This window comes from Heterodontus francisci, chromosome 12 (assembly GCF_036365525.1).
Source record: "Heterodontus francisci isolate sHetFra1 chromosome 12, sHetFra1.hap1, whole genome shotgun sequence".
Taxonomy (NCBI): Eukaryota; Metazoa; Chordata; class Chondrichthyes; order Heterodontiformes; family Heterodontidae; genus Heterodontus; species Heterodontus francisci.
In genome coordinates, this window is record NC_090382.1 from 104,242,340 (window position 1) to 104,265,371 (window position 23,032).

General features: G+C 45.2%; 1 protein-coding gene across 1 annotated transcript; it reads right to left on the reverse strand.

Annotated features, from left to right (window-relative positions):
• Nucleotides 1–2,358: 2,358 nt before the first annotated feature.
• Nucleotides 2,359–22,444, reverse strand: LOC137375661 (magnesium transporter NIPA2-like). The gene is made up of 6 exons (XM_068043049.1): nucleotides 22,344–22,444; nucleotides 17,497–17,730; nucleotides 15,201–15,257; nucleotides 8,674–8,764; nucleotides 7,552–7,712; nucleotides 2,359–6,882 (listed from the first exon to the last, which is right to left on the reverse strand). Exons 1-6 carry the CDS (start codon nucleotides 22,384–22,386, stop codon nucleotides 6,266–6,268), a joined length of 1,203 nt encoding a protein of 400 aa, XP_067899150.1. The 5' UTR covers nucleotides 22,387–22,444; the 3' UTR covers nucleotides 2,359–6,265.
• Nucleotides 22,445–23,032: the final 588 nt, after the last annotated feature.

Genomic DNA, 23,032 nt, shown 5'->3' on the forward strand with positions numbered 1-23,032 from the left:
GAGGGCAGGCAGGAAATTGGAGTGGAGGCCAAGATCAGATCAGCCATGATCTTTTTGAATGGCGGAGCACGGTCGAGGGGTCGGATGGCCTACGACTGCTCCGATTTCTTATGCTCTTAGACCTGAGGGGCTGAATGATCGCCTCCTGTTTCCAGGTTCCTATGTACTCTACTCAAGACTAGCCCTCACTCTGATGTTTAGAAGAATGGGATGTGATCTTATTAAAACATGTAAGATTCTGAGGGGACTTGACAGGGTAGATGCTGAGAGGATGTTTCCCTTCATGGGGGAATCCAGAACTAGGGGGACACAGTTTCAGAATTGCTCACTACTCACATGTTAACAGCATCATGTGCAGTCCAACACAACAGAGCTTCCAACCCGGGGAAGGTGTTGTGAGGGTGAAGACAGCCGAGACTCACTAGTGGGAAATGAAGCCATGTCGCCAGGGAGTCAGTGAGTGCTTTAAGCTCTGATTACGCTCGGGCTCCAAGCACAATTGGAATTACTTGGTCCTGTAAATAGGCTTGTGGAAAGGAGTTTTGTGAAGCTGACTTATGAAGTTGAATCTTTTGGGAAGGTCACTAACATGGTGGACAGGGGAGTGTCTATGGATGTCGTCTATATGGACCTCCAGAAGGCATTCGATGAGGCTCCACAGAAGAGGTTACCAAAGTCAACAAAGAAGAATATTGGGCAGTCCCACAAAGGGCCAGTATGTAACGGGCGGTGTGTGTAAAGGGAGAGTACATAACAAGTAGGATGAGTGTGTAACAGGCTGAGCGTACAACAGCGAGGTGGGTCTGCAACTGATGGGATGGATAAGGGAAGGTGTGACAGGATGGCAGGGCATATAAGGTGGCCGATCCGCCTGTCTTTGCCACCACCAAAAATAAATTTAGCCCTTCACCCCTATAGTTTCTAGGCTGAGAGAGGGGAGAGAAGCTGTGGCACCTGTCACAGGGGTGAGCCAAGGTTTTCAAATCAATTGACTAAAGCAGAATTTTAAACAACATTGCAAGCTCGTTGAGTAAGATGAAGCGCTTGGCAAAGTCATTGCTTCCAGACACGCTGAATCCCGCAGTGGTTCTTGTTTATATTGCAGAGAGATTGATTTTATAAAGTTTATTAAGTGGCTTTTTTGAACGATGGAAACAACATCGTCCGTGGAGATTTACTACATTTCGATTGTTGTTTGTTGTGTGCAGTCTGCTCCAGTTCCCTGCGTGTGATGGAGACCAGTGGGAATTAGTTTGTTCAGTACACATCACAGAGGAGGACAACAGGCAAAACTTCCATGTTTTAGAAACATAGAAAATAGGAGCAGGAGTAGGCCATTCGGCCCTTTGAGCCTGCACCGCCATTCAATACGATCATGGCTGATCGTCCAAACTCAGTACCCTGTTCCTGCTTTCTCCCAGTATCCCTTGATTCCTTTAGCCCTAAGAACTGTATCTAACTCTTTCTTGAATATATTTAATAATTTGGCCTCAACTGCTTTCTGTGGTAGTGAATTCCACGGGTTCACCACTCTCTGGGTGAAGAAATCTCTCATCTCAGTCCTAAATGGCTTACCCCTTATCCTTAAATTGTGCCCCCTCATCCTGGACTCCCCCGCCATCGGGAACATCCTTCCTGCATCTAGTCTGTCCAGTCCTGTTAGAATTTTCTAGGTTTCTATGAGATCCCCTCTCATTCTTCTAAACCCTAGCAAGTCATGAACAAATCATAAACAGTCTTAGGAAAAGGCCATTAGGCCCAAACAAGTCTATCTCATCTGTCTCAAGCCCATCGTCTCCCTGGCTACCTCAACCCCATCGTCTCCCTCCACCTCACTGTCTCCCCTTTTCCCACTGTCTCCTCATCTCCCTCCACCTACCACACCTCCCACCATCTCCCCCCAACCTCACCGTCTCCCTGTCTCCCTCAGCTCCACCATTTCTCTCAATCCCATCTCCCCCTCTGCTCCCTGTCTCCCTCAACCCTGCCCTCTTACCATATCCATCAACCTGGTTAAACCAGTTAAATGCCCATCCCCTTGGAATGTCAGCAGGATATCTGACCATGGAAGGAACTGCAGGTGACCCCAATCCTGTCCTCATCCTGCACCTACTTTTTCAGCAGACAGCGGTCAGAAGCAGGGACACTGGCTGATTTTCACCCCTCCGTAATCCTGAAGCACTGAGACCACTTGCGGAAATCAGCTAACTCAGCGCAGGCCAGGGATCAAACAGTTAGCAGGAGTAACTTCCTGAATGGATTTAGCCTCTGGAGTCATTTTTAAAATTAACTCTGATATAAAATATTAGTTCTTTGTTATTCTATAGAAACTTTTAATAATATAGTGTCAGACATTTGTTGTACTGCTCCATTTATAGCTTGCTTCTGTTTGACTTTTAAGTCAGCTGTTAAATGCATTCAACACTGAAGGAATCATAATGCGTTAACAGAGACATATAATTCATCTTTACAAAAACAATCAGTAAAATTATGATACAAAAATATATATAAAATAGAAAAATACAAACTGGGCTGATGCTGTCTTGCTTTAAATCACTACACTTCAGAGTGCGTTCATTTTCTAAGGACTGAAAGTAATCAATATATTTTCCCAGGTCTATATCCAATATAGATCCAATTTGCAGAACCCGGAACACAATTAAGGGCCCAACAGAACTGGCAACACATTCAAAGCCAATACAGAACCAGGACTACACTTTAAAGAAAATAAAAACAGAAAATGCTGGAAATACACAACAGGTCTGGCAGCATCTGTCGATAGAGAACAGAGTTAACATTTTAGGTCAATGACCCTTTTTTAGAACAGGCAATCAGCCTGAAACATTAATCTCTGTTTCTCTCTCCCTGCACAGATGCTGAGTATTTCCAGCATTTTCTGTTTATATTTCAGATTTCCATCATCCACAGTATTTCGCTTTTCTACACTTCCAAGTTTTTATTTCTTTAAAAATTTTACCGCATTTTCAAATATTCTTTGCTCCGTGGGTGCAAGTCGCCCTTCATTATGGACAATAATCAGGAGAAGGGACCCTGGCTGACTTTCTCTTCCCAGTCCAAGTACGCTGAAGACCAGTGCTAATGCACCAGCTGAGATCAGCTAACTCGGCGCAGTCTAGGGACAGAACCTGGGACCTCCTGGTCTGAATAAATAGTGCCAGCTGGTGCACTGACCCACTGAAACTTTGTGACTACAGCGTAAACATCAGAGGAGATTCAGTGATATGTACTCCCAGAACCTAATGGTATTTACAGGTATCACATCCCAGGAAATGATGGCCATGGATAGAAAAACTAGATGCTGCACGCAGGCAATTTTTGGCCACTGTTCCCTGTTATGTTGGAACTTTGACTCCCATTTAAACTCATACAGGGCTAGATATTATGTGGCCCCCTGAGGCGGGGTCGGAGATGGGGGAGCACGGAGTAATGCGGCGTGGTGGTGGTGGGTGCGTTGTGGAAACGGCAGGGCAGACGGCCCGTCGCCTCCCCATCGCCAAGCGATCTCCTTGGCCGACAACGGTCTTCCTGTCCAGAGGCCAATTGAGGCCCTTAAATGGCCTACTAACGGCCAATTAAGGGTCTCTTCCCGCAACCACTGGGATCTTACCAGCGGCGGGATGGGGGGGGCGGGGGGGGGGCCCTTGCCTTGCAACACGAGGTGATCTCCCTGCCAGCTGGAGTTGGGGTCCCTACTTCTTGGGCAATTTGTGGCCCATGGAGTACCCGTACCGGGAACAGATTTACCCCAGGACACGCCTCCCACTGGACTGCACGACCACCCACCCCATCCCCACCTCGCCGAGACCTTCCAGACTGGCCCCGGCAAGCCTGCCTCACCTACCTCCGGTCCGGGGTTCCAGTCCTGAACCTGGGTCCAAGGCCTCTGCAGTACCAACAGTGGCCACCGCTCCCGGTGGAGCTGCCGATACTGCTGGGCGAGCAGGTCTTGGAGGTGGGATCCGTGTCTTTATAGGGACAGGGATCCTGCATCCTGAAACTTTGATTTAAAAAGACTGGAGGATTGCTTCGGGGAGACATGTAAAGGCAGAGGCAGGTTTCCCCCCCATCCCCCGCCTTTTCAGCTGGGCGTTGAGAGCCCCGCCTCCAGCACAAAATCCAGCCCACAGAATGCGGAACCTGACCAGTTATCATTTCCCTATCCAACACCATTCTGGAAGCACCTTCATCACACGGACTGCAGCAGTTCAAGAAAAATGCCCATTATCACCTTCTCAAGGCAACTAAGGATGGGTAATAAATGACAGCCTTGCCAGTGATGCTCACATCCAGGGAATGATTTTTTTTTTTAAATTGCTTCACCTTTGAGCCTTGAACCAAAGGAATTGGTAGGAAATCAGTTTGCACATAATCAAAAAAAATCATACATACAGATCTTTCACCTCATATTCCATCTTCCCAAGTTCAACATGGAACAAAGCTTCAATATGGATTTAAAAGTAATTTCAAGACATCTGAAATGGACCAAGTAAACTGTGCAGTCAAGCTTGACCCAGATTGGAACAATTACTAATGAGCATGAACACAGGAACAGAAGGAGGCCATTCAGCCCCTCAAGCCTGTTCCCTCATTCAATAAGATGATGGCTTTTCTGTATCCTAACTCTATCTGCCTGCTTTGCTCCATATCCTTTTCTATCCTTGTTGAGCAAAAATCTAATTGGTCTCAAATTTGAAATTATTAATTGAGCTAGCATCTACTGTTTTTTGTAGGAGAGAGTTCCACACGTCTACCACCCTTTTTGTGAAGAAGTGTTTCCCAATTTCTCTCCTGAATGGCCCGGCTCTAATTTTAAGGTTTTGTCCCCTTGTCCTACCAACGGATAAAGTTTCTCTCTATCTATCCTAACAATTGTTTCAAAATCTGAAAAATCTCAATCAAATCACCCCTTAATCATCTATATTCCAGGGAACACAAGTCTAGGTAATGTAATCTTTCCTCATAATCTAACCTTTGGAACCCTCCTCCAAGTACCAACCTCTGATGGTACTGAGATTGAATGATGCATCACTGGTGAGGGAACTCACTGGGCTTAGGGGAGCCAATTCACTCTGAAAGGGTTGCATCACGTCACTGAGCTACTCGAAACTCACTGACTTTACACAGTGTCCTAAGTTAAGGTACACCAATAAGAGAGTTGAGAGAAGGCAGGTGTGTGCTCCCATATCAAAATTTGACAATGTATCAGCCTTGGCTCACTGGATAGCACTCTCACCTCTAACTGTGGGTTCAAGCCCCACTCCAGAGGCTTAAATTAGTCTAACATAGCTGTGCAGTACTGAGGAAATGCTGTATTGGGCATTGCTCTCCTAGTCTATGGGAGCTCACACCAGGTAGTGCCTTCCAGCTCCATGGATAGGTCTTAGTCCAAATCCAATCTTTTCCTCACATGGTATGGAAGTACATATACACACACACACACACACTATTAACACTGGATAGGGATCAGGAGCAGGAACAATGGCTGATTCTTCCCTCCCTAGCCTGCGGCATAAGGGTGAGCTTACTGCTCTTTGACTGAGATGAGCTAACAGCACAGGATGCTTTTTTTTTGTGAACTTTAAACTGGCAATGAGCAGTGTAATAGGATCTGAAGACAAGACTCGATGATCAATTCAGCAGATCATCTCTGGCGAAAATTGGAAAAACAGCTCACACTTTAAAACTGCACTGTTTCAATCAAAATGAAACTTGTGTTCTGGGGATAGTTTCATATAGAAACATGGTTAGATCACAGAGTTTCCCATTACAACAGACTGGTTAGTTATGCCACTGGGCTATCAGTTTGACACTGGCACCTGATTCACACACCCAATCCTGACCAGAGGCAGAGTAGAGCTGATCACAGGTATAATACCACCACTTAAAAACCCATTTAAAATGAAGGATGTCTTTACATTAGTAACAGATATACTGCAGGAGGCGTGAAATGTAAGAGATGTGAGGGAATCATTGTGAGTCAGACTCGGTCTATATCCGACTAGCTGATTAAGATTGTCACCTCAAACTGCAGCACAGCTTCTGGATTGGAACGGAACTCAAATCCTGCGGGATAATCTGGCCTTTCATTGGTGAAATCTCCAGTCTTTGGGCACAGGGAATAAACCTGTGTGTTCACACGAGGAGACGCTGCATCAAAACACCAAATCATTTCACAGTTTACCTGAGTCTGGCTCTCGTGATAGCACTTGTTATTTTTTTTAAATCGTCCATAAACCTAAAACCTTCACCCATAAATAACAAAGACTCTGGGCTTCTCCTCAGTGAACACTGCGTTGTCCGTGCTTTCTATAAGGATGTGTTTGTCGTCTAATTTCAGCATGGGAGTGACACAGACTTCCTCTTGCACCTTGAGCGTCTTTGGCAAGTTCTTCAGGCTGAAATTCAGGTCTTTAAAGACATGAAGCATGAAGACACCGAGAATAATGGTTCCGAAGCCAGCAATAGTACCCACAATGTCAATGACAGACATGCTGTACCACTCTTTGAACAGGATGACTGAGGTGGTGATAACTACAGTGGTGAAGAACACATAATAAATGGGATAGACCACCGAGGTGTTGAAAATGTCCAGGGATTTGTTCAAGTAGTTGACCTGGGTGATGATGGAGGCTAGCAGGGAGAAGATGAGAATCCAGGTTAATGGGTGTTTGTACACCGGGAGATTGGCGAAGCACCCCCGGATGGAAATGTCAATCCCTTTCACAGATGAGACGGAGAAAGCACCGATGAGGGAGCAGATGGCAATGTAGACTAGGATGTTGGTGTGTCCATGTCTGGGGGCCGTGTAGAAGATGAGGAAGAGTACTGCGATCAGTAAGAGGCAAGCAAACACTATGAATCCTGCAGGTACAAAACAATCATTGAAATGAGTTATTAATTCTGCCTCCCAACCCCAGCTCTCCCAGCCACCCAGCACCTCCTATCCCCCGATAAAATTGGGATGTTAAAAACTGACAGGATTGTATTTTACTTTTATGCTCACTGAGGCCAATCCCGGGGAATGGTCAGGTGCACGAGTGTGATCAGTAGGCGCACCCAGTTCAGTGTACTACAGGTTCACAGCAAAGTAAAAGGTTATAGAAGTGTCGTAGTTACTTATTGGACTAAGAGTCCCAAGGGTGTGAGTTCAAATCCTACCAGGGCAGTGTGAGAATCTGAATTCAGTTTTTTTTTAAAGCTGGTCGTTGATAAAAGTGATCATGAAGCTATCGGACTGTTGTACAAAGCCAAGTGGTTCATTAAAGTCTTTTCGGGTAAGAAACCTGCTGTCCTTACCCGCTCTCAGCCGATATGTGACTCCAGTCCCACACCAAGTTAGCTGAGTCTTTCGTAACTGTCCTCTGAAATGCTCTAGCAAGACATTCAGCTTGTTTCAACCCCGCTACCCGTGGTTCAAAGAGATGGCCGCCCACCATCCACCCTGGGCAACTAGGGATGGGCACTGTGCCACCCATACCCCGTGAATGAATTTTTAAATAAGCAAGTGAAGTTCTCTGCTCCCAAACTAACCTGGTTCTTTGAGTTTCAGTGCCATTTCTTCCAGTGTTTTCACCTCCTCCTCTTGAGGTGCATGCATCACCATCACAGTTGACCCCAGAACGCAGAACATACAGCCCAGCTTCCCCAACAGGTTCAGTCTCTCCTGCAGCAGATAGGACGACAACACAGCACTGTACATGGGGAAAAGGGCGGGGTTCGGGGGGGGGGGCGGCAGGGGAGGTTGGGTGGAGAAATGAAGAAAGAAATCAGCAACAAAAAGGGATTCCAAACATCTTACTGGAATAAGCAAACATTGACTAGCCCCTCTCCAGTGTGGTGTAGGAAGTGGGGGACAGGTGCAATGGTAGAGGTGTGGTGGTAGTGCAGCATGTTGAGGGAGACAGTGGGATGGGACGGAAGGGAAATTATTAATAAAGGTTCCTCCAGGACAGTTTGACTCTCACCTCTCTTACCACTGTTATCTCTCCAGGACTTATCTGGGCCAGCACTGAGGGAGTGCTGCATTGCTGGAGGTGTCACTACATTGAAGCCCTATGTATCTGTTCTAGGGTGCTAGAAAACAGGAAGGTGGTAGGATGGGTATCAGACTTATCCCATCCAAATCAATCTCATTTAATATAATCCTCTGAGGTACGCACTGCACCATTTCATTGAGGACATTTACTCCAAAGCGAAGGGTAAAATTACAGTTTAAAATGACAGCTGCCTGTTTCTTGCAATTCATTCTCAGGATGTGGGTGTCCCTGGCAAGACTGGCATTTATTACCCGCCTCTCGTCTGACAAAGGGTTAGGCATTTGTCTTGAATGCGACGGCTCCCAGAGTGGAATATCCTGCCAGCATTCACAGTCTAGGTTTACAACAACTTGCAGCAACATCCTTTAACATAGTGAAACTTTGCAAGGAGCTTCTCAGGAGCATAACCAAACACAAATTGGCCCCCTGCCACATAAAGAGATATTACACAAGAATGGCCCTTTTGACCAGATGGCCACTCGCTGCCTTGGACCCGACACCCAGCAGGAGGTCTTCTTCAGGAGAGGAGGGGGAAAGCAGAGAAAATGGGGGAATGAGACTGGAAATCCTAGAAAGCCAGGATTGCGTTGGCGCCAGTTTGGCTGGTTGGGCGTACCTGACAAGGACACTGAGCGCTCCCAGTGGAGTGACAACCGTTGCAGGGGCAAAAGCATATGCAGCAAAGTTCATCGCTTCTCCAAAGCCCACTAGAGGAGACACAAGACTCAGGATTAGTGCATTGTCTGATATACAAAATCTTAATTTATGCAGTGCCTTACTTTCATATTTCTAAAACAAATTGTTTTGGGGATGTGGACATTGCAGGCAAGGCCAGCAGTTATTGCCCATCCCTAAAATTGCACCTTAAGAAGATGGTGGTGAGCCTTCTTCCTGAACCACTGCAGTCCATGTACTGTAGGTACAGCCAGTATTCTGTTCAGGAGGGAGTTCCAGGATTTTGACTCCGTGACAATGAAGGAACAGCTGATATATTTCCAAGTCAGGATGGTGCGTGTGTTTTGGAGGGGAGCTTGCAGATGGTGGTGTTCCAATACACCTGCTACCTCGTCCTTCTCGGTGGTAGAGGTTGTGGGTTTGGAAGGTGCTGTCGAAGGAGTCTTGACAGGTTGCTACAGTGCATCTTGTAGATGGTACACACTGCTGCCATGGTCTGCCAGTGGTGAAGGAAGTGAATGTTTATGGTGGTGGATGGGGTGCCAATCAAGCAGCTGCTTTGTCCTGAATGGTGTTGAGCTTCCTGGGTGTTGTTGGAGTTGCACTCATCCAGGCAAGTGGAGAGTATTCCATCACACTCTTGACTTGTGCCTTGTAGGTGGTGGAGAGGTTTTGGGGAGTCAGGAGGTGAGCTACTTGCCACAGAATAACCATCCGCTGACCTGCTCTAGTAGTCACAGCATTTATGCGGCTGATTCACATTAAAACACAGTGAATTACCTTTGGAACACAGTGGCTGTTAAGTCCAGCATCAGTCTTAGTGGCTGGCTCTATAACGCATGTTACCAGCAGCAGAGGCTTCCCTTTAGTTACACGTTTTGTAAAAATGGCCCTTTAGAGTTTCAATTACTTTATAAACAGCCTGTATTAATATTTTATATATTTAACATAGTAAAATGACCCAAGGTGCTTCACAGGAGCATTACAAAACAAAATCTGACACTGAGTCAGATAAGGAGATATGAGGATAGGTGACCAAAAACTTGGTCAGAGCGGTAGGTTTTAAGGAGCATCTTAAAGGAGGAGAAAAAGGTGAAGAAATTGCAAAGTTTAGGGAGGGAATTCCAGAGCTTAGGGCCCAGGCAGGAAAAGGCATGGCCGCCAATGGTGGAACAAGTGAATTTGGGGTCGTGCAAATGTCAGAATTGGAGGAGTGCAGAGATTTCAGAGGATTGTATGGTTGCAGGAGGTTACAGAGGCAGGGAGGGGTGAGTCCATGGAGAGATTTGAAAAGAAGGATGAGAATTTTGAAATCAATGTATTGCCAGACTGGGAGCCAGTGTAGGTCAGTGGGCACAGGGATGATGGGTGAATGGGAGTTGGTGTGAGTTAGGATTCGGGCAAGAGTTTTAGATGAGCGCATGTTTATGTAGGGTGGAAGATGGAAGCAGAGCACTTGAATGGCCAAGATTAGAGGTAACAAAAGCAACATCTCAGCAAGATAAGTACCAATATCCAGAGTGTCTTCTGCCACACAGCTAATGCCAGACTAAGAAATAAATCGCTAAAACCTAGTGACATTTGTTATGAAAGTGCTTCTGTTTTTGTTAAATATATTTTTTTGAGGAATTCATAGTCAAACTGAAGAAATGTCAAACCAGTTTTTTTTCCAAGAGGGTCATCAAGAGGACTGGTTTGACGACAACAGTTACTGGTTGTCACATGAGTCAAGTTAAAAATAGAACAGCAACCCTGGTAACTGAGGAAGATGTGTGCAAAGAAGTGACAGGTCAGAAGGTGGATTTTTTGTTGCTGGTTGCACATTTGAATTGTTTGAGTTGGAGAAGAGAACATCCAAGGAGAAGAGAAGAAATAAAAAGGGAGAGAACTTCCAAGGAGAGGAGAGAATTCCCAAGGCACGAGAGAAGGCCACAACCCAGCTCAGCTTTCCAGCACCTTTCTAAAAGACCCTGAGAAGTCCATCGTATCAACTCATCTCGTCTCCTGGCTTTGATGAAAAGCCTGCTAAATTAAGTCTCAACACCACCTGAAAAGAACTGTTCTAAAAGATCCCAGTGACACGTCTACGTGTACTCGGAGGCCAGATTGTATGCCAGTTTTGGAACACAACACATCTCATCTGCTGTTTTCTTCAAGAATGAGCAAGTATTCAGCCCAAGTGGTTTTTATCTGTAACAGAGCTCGAAACAAAAATCCCTTTTATTTCTCCGGTTAACCAGTGTATGTGTGTGTGAGTGTGAGGGGCGAAGGTAAAAAGGGAATTTTAATATTTCAATCTGTGTGTTTATGCTTTACTTCATTACTGATTAAGACTGGCTTTATAATAAACTGATAATTTTGTTGTTCATTAAAGAAACTTGGTTAGCGTGTTTTATTTTGGGAAAAATACAGTATTTGATTGACCGTATCGGTAAGTGGGAAAATTTAAATATATGTTGTGACCTGTGGAGCAGTGGAACTAGAATAAACAGTGCACTCCTCCCACCTCGGCTCTAACACATTCAACAGATTTGGTTATCGATTGTAGCGATTGAATTTGGGGAAATTAAAGAGGTTAGTTCACTCATTGTGGGGTCCACAGCAGAATAAACACTGGCTCCATGCAACTCTGCATTGAATTAAAACTGACTTCCGTCAATTGGTTCCTGTTAGACCTGTCCTGGATTAGTTGTGGAAACAATTCACAAGAATATCATTTCAATGAATTTAAGCTTCTTTCTTTTAGCTATGTACAAGATTTACGTCGCATTAAATGACCTGCAAACCAACTGCATAAACATCAGCATTTCAACCCTTGATACAAATGATCCACTCAAATGTTACAAATCAGAACCCAAGGATTAGTGAGTTTATGAAAACCCAAAACTAATCAATTCAGGAGGGAAGTTAGGAAACAGTTCTTCACACAACAAAGGGTGGTACAAGTTTGGAAATCTCACCCACAAAAAGTAGTAAATGTTATCTCAATTATTAACGTTAAATCTGAGATTGATAGGTTTTTGCTAGCCAAGGGTATTGAGGGATATTAAGCCAGGTCAGGTGAATGGAGTCAGGTCACAGATCAGCCACGATCTCACTGAATAGTGAAACAGGCTCGAGGGGCTGAATGAACTCCTCCTGTTCCAATGTAAACCATGATCTGGTTCCTTTTGTTCACGATACCGCAGGCTCTTCCCTGGCATGCCTACCAGTCACAGAAGGCTTTTAAGTGTAACACTGGGCACCAGGTGATTCCTCTCCAGGGTCCCAGGCACCAAAGCTCCTTAGACAGCACCTTCCAAACCCGTGACCTGTACTACCTAGAAAGACAAGGGCAGTAAGTGCATGGGAACACCAGCATCTGCAAGTTCCCCTCCAAGCCACACACCATCCTGACTTGGAACTATAGCGCTGTTCCTTCACTGTCGCTGGGTCAAAATCCTGGAACTCCCTTCCTAACAGCACTTTGGGTGTACCTGCACCACATGGCTTGCAGCAGTTCAAGAACCACCTTCTCAAGGGCAATTAGGGATGGGCAATAAATGCTGTCCTTGCCAGCGTCGCCCACATCCCATGAACAAATTTTTAAAAACATGAACACACAAATCACCAACTGGATTGGGACTATACTGAAATGAGCTAACGAGAGTGACAGTAAGATCATGCAGTGTCACCAGAGTGAAACATTGCTGCATGTGATTTCCAGAGTTGATGAATGACTGTTTTATAACTCTATAAAACAGAAAAGCCAACAAGGATTGATTATGAGTAATTGAGAAGCTCAAATCTCCGACTCAAAAGTGGGTGGGGCTTTCAGCACCAGTAATCAGGAAGTCATGACATTTCAAAGGTTGGACCAACTTCATGCGCTTGAGAAGTTCTGTCAGAGTGACCCTGGCAGGTGTGAATATGGCCAGGGGAGAGGAGGAACTGTGCAGTTCCTTCAGGGAGATGATTCAGAATGCAATGGCCCAATGTGTACCCAAATTGGTTGAACAGGACTGCAACTCAAAACAACAAAAACACTTCATAGAATGATACAGCACAGAAGTAGGTCAGTCAGCCCATCATGCCTATGCTGGCTTAAGGCCATGAAGGAAAATGGCACAGAATTAATACGGATTTGATATCAGTCGGCATGCCAGAAGCGTAAAAAAGGGCATCGAAGTGACTAAGAAAAGTTTGAATTGAATCTGGCAAGAGAAGTGGAAGACAATAAAGTTATATTAAGAATAACCAAAAATGAAGGATGGAGTGGGGCCACTGAAAGTGGGATTGGGTGAGTGCAGGACAATTGATGCAGCATTGGCTGCTAAAGTGCTAAGTATGTTTCTCACCTCCGTTTTAACTAAGGAGAAAACTGAAAACGTATTTGATCTGGAAATGGAACTTGAGGATGTTACAGAGGTGAGTTGCAGCAGTGTTCACATTACATCCAGTATGGTTGCTGAATAGCTGTGCAAATTTGAGGTGAGTAAACCACATGGGCCATAGAAGACTCAACTGAGAATCTTTAAGGAAATCATCATAGGATCTCAGTTACGGCACAGAAGGAGGCCATTTGGCCAATCGTGCCCGTGTCAGCTCTTTGAAAGAGTTGTCCAATTAGTCCCATTCCCCTGCTCTTTCCCTACAGCCCTGTAAATGTTTTTGCTTCAAGTATTTATCCAATTCCCTTTTGAAAGTTACTATTGAATCTGCTTCCACCGCGCTCTCAGGCAGCGCATTCCAGATCGTAACAATTCGCTGCATAATTTTCTTTCCCGCTTGTCACCGTTGGTTCTTTTTGTCTGATAAGTGCATTCTTTGAAGTGCAGTCACTGTCGTAGTGTAGAAAACACAGTAGCCACTTTGTGCACAGCAAGGTCCCACAAACAACAATCTGATAATGACCGAAAAAATCTGTTTTAATGATGTTGGTTGAGGGATAAATATTTGTCAGAAAAGTAGGGAGAATTCTCTTCTTCAAAATAGTGCCATTGGGTATTTTATGTCCAACTGAGAAGGCGGACGGGGCCCCAGTACAAAATATCATCCGAAAGTCAGCATCTCTGCTAGTGCCACACTCCCCCAGTGCTGCACTGAAGTTTTATCCCGATACAGAGGCGAGAGTCCAACCCATGGGGTCATGGCTGAAATTTTCACAGGAGCTATTGAGGCTGAGACTGCAACATCATTTTAAAGAGAACTAGGTACGGATTTGAAAAGAAATGTAAGATACAGGGAAATAGCATTGGACAATGCAGATCCAATTCAAGAGAACTGTAAAAGGACTTGAAGCCTTTCACTTTTTACTAAGTTCCAAAGCAGACAGAGCAGATCAAGGGGCAGGAGCAGGGACAGAAATGCATGATTTCAGGTCTGATGTTTGTTTCAGCACTGATAAAAACTCAGCGAGAGCCTGAAAATACTACACACCCTGGGATACAGATGTAATTGGCAGAGGGCTCGGAATGTACTATTTTAAAAACAATTATTTTTCAGGGAAATTTTTACCAATGACTGGGTTGAGAATGGTATGAGACTGAGCACTGGGAGTGTGCAGTCACAGAATCGATCCTTCAGTGATTGGTTTATAGTCTAGATATTTCCCCACAGGTCAGTGCAGAAACAGGTCAGTCTAAAAGTGGATCATTGGGGCCTCAGTTGCCAGATTTTCGTGAACAGTGAAAATTGTAAAACACAGGCCCAGTTTCTGTTCTCATTAACCAGTGTAACTAACAATTACTGTACTTTGAAAAATGACATACACTCTTCAGCACTGAAACATAGGAACAGGAAGAGATCATTTCGTCCTTCGAGCCTGCTCCACAATTCCATTAGATCAAGGCATCTCAATTCCATTTCTGCACCTTTGCTCCACAACGCTAGATAATATTTACCCAACAAAAATCTACCTTGGTCTTGAAAGCACCAATTGTATGCCATCTTGAAGAGCCTCTTGGGGGAGAGAGTTTAAAATTTCCACTACCCTTTGTATGAAAAATGCTTCACGCCATATGGCAGTGACAGCCATATGCAGTGTAAAGAAATTCCTCCGAAATGTTTTATGATCGGTTAGTGACTGTCCGTTATTGATGGCCCCTTTTTAGAATAGTTAGGTGCTTGATGGCTGGCACAGACATGATGAGCCGAAGGGCCTGTTTCTGTGCTGTATAACTCTATGACACCCACAAGTGGAAACCGTTTCTGCACATCCACCTTATCAATTCCATCCAAAAATTTAAAGACATTCTATTGTATCTCCTCTTTGGTCAAATCAAAGCATGAGAATATAATATGAAGCGTTTTGCACATGTTTACATTCGAGCAGGAATACATAAGATTCGATAGAATAGTAAATGTAGTGGTTCACTAAGCTTGCTGATTATTTACTGGGACATGTTGTTCACTCACAGAATGTGGCCTTCTCTTATTTCAGCAAACACTGAGAGCAGCATTTACCCGTTCCCCAGATTTGTTACTTACTTGTTAGAAGGCCAGCCCACCACATCCAATCCTTCAGGTAACCATGGCCACCGTCCCCTGGAACAGACAACAAGAAGGTCAAACACAAAAGTCAAGGCACAGTGTTTACACAACTGTGGATCTTGCAGCTGAGAAAAATGCACCGAGACACAGACTGGTCCTGATCAAGGGAAACCTGAAATTCTGCCAATATTTATCCCTCAACCAACTTCACTAAAACAGATTATCTGCTCATTACCACATTACTCTCTGTGGGATCTTGCTGTGCACAAATTGGATGCCGCATTTAGCGACATTACAACAGTGACTACACTTCAAAAGTACTTCATTGGCTGTAAAGCACTGAGGGATGTTCTGAGGTGGTGAAAGGTGCTACATAAATGCAAGTTCTTTTTTCAGGAAACAACTGCCAGGGGTTGCCAAAGATGGGCCGACTAGCCTCCATCACTGCTGTATCATTCCATGAACCCTCCAGGACAGTCCTAGTGTTTCCAGGAATTACAGATTGATCTCCAGGACACAGCTAGGATTAAAAACCATAGGGCGTTAAAAAATCATTTTTGTCAATTTTCTATGAACACTTTTATCGATTATAAAAATATCGGGACCACATTGGACATGGCCCTTGCCTCCCCCACCACTGCGAGGGGCCCTCATGGGTCACCCACTAACCTAACTCCTCTGCCTCTTCAGGGCCCATCAACCAGGAGATGGATCACCTGATCAGCAGCCTCCAGAGCCACAACTACAAGCAGAATGGGCATGTGCAGCTTTACAAATGCAAACTTTTGGGACACACACACAGCTGGCCAAGCTGCGCAGTTGTACCCTCACAGCCCTATCCGGGGTCGGACGCTCACTGACTGGGCTGGGATTCAGGGGCAGCCAATCACTGACTGAGCTGAGATTCAGTGCTCCGCCCTCACTGACTCAGCTATCTCTGTGGGGAAGTGTCCAGCCGACACAGGGTCATGAGTGAATAGTATTGGGAACTGAAGGAGATCATCTTGAGCATAGACCTGTCCCATATTCCCCGTCGAGGGACATGCTTCCTGAATGTGACCTTTGAGAGACACGAGCCTCTTATCCAGGCTGCCACCCCAGGGTGCTGCACTGTCAGAGGGGCAGTACTGAAGGAGCACTGCACTGTCAGAGGGGCAGTACTGAGGGAGTGCTGCACTGTCAGAGGGGCAGTACTGAGGGAGCCTGCACTGTCGGATGGGCAGTACTGAGGGAGCACTGCACTGTCAGAGGGGCAGTACTGAGGGAGCACTGCACTGTCAGAGGGAGAGTACTGAGGGAGCGCTGCACTGTCAGAGGGACAGTACTGAGGAAGCACTGCACTGTCGGATGGGCAGTACTGAAAGAGCGCTGCACTGTCAGAGGGGCAGTACTGAAGGAGCGCTGCACTGTCAGAGGGGCAGTACTGAGGGAGTGCTGCACTGTCAGAGGGGCAGTACTGAGGGAGCACTGCACTGTCAGATGGGCAGTACTGAGGGAACCCAGCACTGCCAGAGGGGCAGTACTGAGGGAGCCCTGCACTGCCAGAGGGGCAGTACTGAGGGAGCCCTGCACTGCCAGAGGGGCAGTACTGAGGGAGCCCTGCGCTGCCAGAGGGGCAGTACTGAGGGAGCGCTGCACCGTGCTGCACTGTCAGAGGGGCAGTACTGAGGGAGTGCTGCACTGTCAGAGGGGTAGTACTGAGGGAGCCCTGCACTGCCAGAGGGGCAGTACTGAGGGAGCCCTGCACTGCCAGAGGGGCAGTACTGAGGGAGCCCTGCACTGCCAGAGGGGCAGTACTGATGGAGCCCTGTTCTTTTGGAAGTGCAATCTTTTGAATGAGATATCAAACTGTAACCCCATATGCTTGATCTGGTGGATGTAAAAGATCCCACAGCCACTATTTCAAAGAAGAGCAGGGGAGTTCTCCCTGATGTCCTGGGCTAATATTTATCCCTCAGCCAACAAGGCTTACAAATGATCTGCTCATTATCACATTGGCTGTTGCATTTCCTGCATTACAACAATGACTAACTGTCAAAAAATGTACTTCTTTCACTGTAAAGCTCTTTGAGACATCCTGAGGTGGTGAAAAATACTACACAAATGCAAGTTCTCTCTTAATGGCATCAACGAGTGTAACCCTACTGCGGCCTAGAAAACCACTTAAACCTGCATGAGTCCTTCCGTGGGCGACTGAAGGGGTAATTTACCCAATTAACCAAAGTGACAGGTACCTCCCCATCAATCCTAGGTTGGAGAAAGGGGGCGGGGGGAACAGCGACAAACCCCTTACCTGCTCTAGTGCTGCCTATTTGAGCCAATCGCAGAAGCCCCTTCTTCTTTAGAATGACACTGATCCCGATGAGGCAGCTGGAGAAAATGGCTAAGGCCAGGCCGATATAAAAGTCAGGAGATTTCCCTGATGGATCCAGTGCCAAAGATGCATTCAGGGTTAAATCTTTCACATCGACAATCTGACACAAGGCCTCACAGGAAGTTGAAGGGCATGTCAGTGTCACATACGATCCTGTGGGGAAAGCAGAGCATAGTTGAGAAAGCAGAATCCGTGAGGGTTTCTTTCACACCTCTTCCTTACCTTAAGAATTTCCACCCACTCCCCGATCTTTCCCCTCCTCCTTCGGGTTCCACAGGTGTAACCTCCCTCTACATCTGAGCCACTCTTCACCTCTGTGACTTGTCAGTAGTCCATGCAATTTCGCAAGGCATCACAGCTGAACTCTGTTCTCATTGAATCTCTGGTTATTTAGTAAAAAGAAACAGGAAGTGGCCCATTTAGCCCCTTGAATCTTTTCTGCCATTCAGTTAAATCATGGGTGATCTGCGACCTAACTCCATATACCTTCTTTTGCCCCTTTGATACCTTTGGCGAGCAAATATCTATTAATCTCAGATATAAAATTAACAATTTATCTAGCATCAATTGCCATTTATGGAAGAGAGTTCCAAACTTCTACCACCCTTTGTGTGAAGAAGTGTTTCCTAATTTAATTCCTGCGAGGTCTGACTCTAATTTTTGCACTATGGCCCCAACCAGCAGAAATGGTTTCGTCCAATACACCCTATCTGTTCCCCTTAATATCACAGAATTGTTACAATGTAGAATGAGGCCAATCGGCCCATCATGTCTGCACTTGCTCTCTGAATCAGCAATTCACCTAATGCCATTCCCCACCTTCCCCCCATAACCCTAGTTTTATACAAGTTCAACATAACCTCCTTGCTCTTGTACTATATGCCCTATTAATAAAGCCGAGGATACTGTATGGTTTAACCTTCTAAATTCCAGGGAATACAACTCTAGTTTGTGTAATCTCTTCATAATTAAACCCTGGAGTCCAAGTATTATCCTGGTAAATCTACGCTGCACTCCCTCCAAGGCCAATCTATCCTTTCTAACTGTGGTGCCCCAAACTGCTCACAGTACTCCAGGTGTGATCTGACCAGGGTTTTGTACAGCTGAAGCATGACATCTACCCCCTTACATTCTATTCCTCTGGATATAAAGGCCAGCATTCCACTGATCTTTATGATTATTTTCTGTACCTGTTCACAACATTTTAATGATCTGGGTACCCAGACCCCCAAGTCTCTTTGGACCTGCACAATTTCTAGCTTTTCACTATTTATCTCAATGCTGTGTGCAAATTGGCTGCTAAATTTCATACATTACACAGGGCACGCACTTCAAAAGTACTTCATTGGCTGTAAAGCGCTTTGGGACATACGAACATATGAACATATGAATTAGGAGCAGGAGTAGGCCACTCGGCCCTTCGAGCCTGCTCCGCCATTCAATAAGTTCATGGCTGAACTGATTACTCCACATTTCCACCTACCCCCAATAACCTTCCCCCCGCTTGCTTATCAAGACTCTATCAATCTCTGCCTTAAAAATATTCAAAGACTACTTCCACCGCCTTTTGAGGAAGAAAATTCCAAAGACTCACAACCCTCTGAGAGAAAAAATTCTCCTCATCTCTGTCTTAAATGGGCAACCCCTTATTTTTAAACAGTGACACCTTGTTCGAGATTCTCCCACAAGGGGAAACATCTTTTCCACATCCACCCTGTCAAGACCCCTCAGGATCTTATATGTTTCAATCAAGTCGCCTCTTACTCTTCTAAATTCCAGCAGATACAAGCCTAGCCTGTTCAATCTTTCCTCATAAGACAGCCCGCCCATTCCAGGTGTCAGTCGAGTAAACCTTCTCTGTTCTTTAAACAAGGACACTAATACTGTAATAAAAACAAGAAATTATGGAAATACCAGCAGGTCTGGCAGCATCTGTGGAGAGAGAAGCAAAGTTAATGTTTCAGGTTGGTGACTCTTCTTCAGAACTGGCAAATACTAGAAATGTAAAAGGTTTTAAGCAAGTAATGCGGAAGTGGGGCAAGAGATAACAAAAGAGGTGTAGATAGGACAAGGTCAAAGAACAGCTGACCAGAAGGTCGTGGAGCAAAGGCAAACAATATATTAATGGTGTGTTGAAAGACAAAGCATTAGTACAGATAGGGTGTTAACGGACTGAAAATTGAACAGCTGCAAGTACAAACATGAAAAAAAACGGTGGGTAAGCAAACTGAACAAACTAAGATGAAATAAAATAAAATAAACACAAAAAAATACATTAAAAAAAGGAAAAAGAAAAAAATAACTAAAAATAAAAGTAAAATGGGGGGCCCGTCATGCTCTGAAATTATTGAACTCAATGTTCAGTCTGGCAGGCTGTAGTGTGCCTAATCGGTAAATAAGATGCTGTTCCTTGAGTTTGCGTTGATGTTCACTGGAACACTGCAGCAATCCCAGGACAGAGATGTGAGCATGAGAGTAGGGGGGAGTGTTGAAATGGCAAGCAACTGGAAGCTCAGGGTCCTGCTTGCGGACTGAGCAGAGGTGTTCCGCAAAGCGATTACCAATACTGTACACAGTGCTCCAGATGTGGTCTCACCAATGCCCTGTATAGCTGAAGCATAACCTCCCTACTTTTGTCTTCGATTCCCCTCGCGATGAAATGATAAAATTCTATTAGCGGTCCTAATTACGTGCTGTACCTGCATACTAACCAAGAGCAAACCAAGGAAGACGATGCCACCAAAGTCATAGTGAAGGAGGAGGCAACTGAGTGGATGGGCTAAAAATTTATAGAGGAGGTATTAGATAGGCTGGCTATACTTAAGTCAGGACCGGATGGGATGTATCCGTGGATGCTGAGGGAAGTAAGGGTGGAAATTGCGGAGGTATTAATAATCATAATTAACAATCATAAGGACTGGAGAACTGCACCCTTGTTCAATGAAGGGTGGAAGGATAATCCCAGCAATGACAGGCCAGTCAATTTAACTGTGGTGGTGGGAAAGCTTTTAGACATGATATTCCAGGACAAAATTAACAGTCACTCGGGCAAGTGTGGATTAATTAAGGAAAGCCAGCATGGATTTGTTAAAGGCAAATTATGTTTAACTAACTTGACTGAAATTTTTGATGAGGCAACAGAGAGGACTGATGAGGGTAATGCAGTTGATGTGGTCTACATGAACTTCCAAAAGGCATTTGATAAAATACTACATAACAGGCATGTCAGCAAAGTTGAAGCCCATAGAATAAAAGGGACAGTGACAGCATGGATACAAAGAACAAAGAGAACAAAGAACAAAGAAAATTACAGCACAGGAACAGGCCCTTCGGCCCTCCAAGCCTGCGCCGATCCAGATCCTCTACCTAAACATGTTGCCTATTTTCTAAGGGTCTGTATCTCTTTGCTTCCTGCCCATTCATGTATCTGTCTAGATACATCTTAAAAGACGCTATCGTGCCCGCGTCTACCACCTCCGCTGGCAACGCGTTCCAGGCACCCACCACCCTCTGCGTAAAGAATTTTCCACGCATATCCCCCCTAAACTTTTCCCCAAAATTGGTTGAATGACAGGAAACAGTAAAGGGTGGAGAATGGTTGGTTTTTAGACTGGAAGAAAGGGTTGCCGACGGGTCAGTACCAGGACCACTGCTTTTCTCGATACAAATTAATGACTTAGACTTGGGTGTAAGGGCAATTTCAAAATTTTCGGATGACACAAAACTTGGAAGTATTGCGAACTGTGAGGAAGATAGTAACAGACTTCAAGAGGACATAGACAGGTTGCTGGAATGGGTGGATACATAGCAGATGAAATTTAATTTAGAGAAGTGTGAAGTAGTATGTTCTAGTTGGAAGAACAAGGAGAGGCAATATAAAATAAAGAGTACAATTCTAAAGGGGTTGCAGGAACAGAGAGACCTTGTGGTATATGTGTACAAATTGTTGAGGATGGCAGGGCAGGTTGAGAAAGTGGTTAAAAAGGCAAAAGAGATCCTGGAGTATTGTGTCCATTTCTGGGCACCACATTTTAGGAATGATGTGAAGGCTTTGGACAGGGTGCAGATAAGATTTAAGAGAATGGTTCCAAGGATGAGGCAGAGTTAATGTTTCAGATCTGTGTCCTGGATTCTGATGAAGGGTTACTGACCTGAAACGCTAATTCTGTTTCTCTCTCCACAGATGCTGCCAGACCTGCTGAGTGTTTCCAGCACTTTCTGTTTTTGCCTTCGTGTTATCGGCCCGCTGACATAGCTAATTTCAATTATTTTAAAATGCTGCTTTCAGTGATGTTCAGCACTTTGCCTTTTCACAGCCCCTGACTGAACCTCTCCCAATTTACTCCACTCAACCTCAGCCTATCACACTTCCCCACCCAATCTCTTGTTTAATCTGTGATACCAAACAGGAGGTGAACAAAAAGTTCCGATAAAATTATTCAGGACTCTCGAGCGATCGTCTCAAGCAGTTTAATGTGCCGCTCGGAGGGGTGTCTCAGTAAATTTCAATTACACAATGTATCGCTTTAAATGCGGTTAAAGATGTGCAGAAACAGGCGCCAATAGAAGTTCCAAAGGGTCGACATGGAGTTCTCCCCCACGCCTAGTCCGATCCACATTCAGAATCTGTCCCGGGACAGTGAATCTCAGCTCTCCGGACAACATTCCACTCAAAACTTGACCAAACTTTCCCCCCACCGCTGGCTTATCCTACTTGAGAATTGCATTGCGTTTCTACGCCTTGTTGAATAATCTGTTGCACTCACCCTCGGAGCAGTTGTGTTCTGTCATAACGATGGCCTTTGGCATGGTTTAAAACCTTCGTCCAGTTTCTCATTAAAAGAGAATCACACACTAAAGCCTGCTCTTTGTCTCCGGAAATTGGGTCTGGAGTAACTGCCTCTGTGCTTCACCTGCCCAAAGAACCACCCCCTTTGCTGATGTGTCAAACACACTCCTCAAAGGAACATAAAGCCTTCTGCTCACACTCGGTGCAGCCACAGCATCAAATTTCTTCAAACTGGTTCTACAACTGGTTTCCCCGATTGCAAAGTCAACCCTTCCCTGTGGGGGAAAAAAAAACATGAAAACGAGGCATTGGCGAAACAAAAACTTTGGGTTTTGTCCTGAAATTGAAATTTCTGGTTCTGCCTGGTATGAAATACAAAGACCCGGAGAAATCCTTCTATGAGAATGAGGCAGGTGACAGGGCGATAGGGCAGAAAACATTTCAAATGCTGAAAGGATGGGTTATGTGTTTCCAGTAGTTGGGGTGTCAAGAACGAGGGGCCGTAGATACAAGATTAAATGTAATATTTTTTAAGGTAATTGGCCATGTGAGCCGCATGGAAGATGGCAGGATCCCCAAAGACACATTGTACAGCGAGCTCGCCACTGGTATCAGACCCACCGGCCGTCCATGTCTCCGCTTTAAAGACGTCTGCAAACGCGACAT

Coding starts and splice junctions, on each gene's coding strand:
- LOC137375661 (XM_068043049.1), bottom strand. CDS start 22,386: ATGCCAAAGGCCATCGTTATGACAGAACACAACTGCTCCGAGG. Junction 8,765..15,200: donor GTGGGCTGGCCTTCTAACAA/GTAAGTAACAAA, acceptor TGTCTCCTCTAG/TGGGCTTTGGAGAAGCGATG. Junction 7,713..8,673: donor GCGCTCAGTGTCCTTGTCAG/GTACGCCCAACC, acceptor CCCCATGTACAG/TGCTGTGTTGTCGTCCTATC.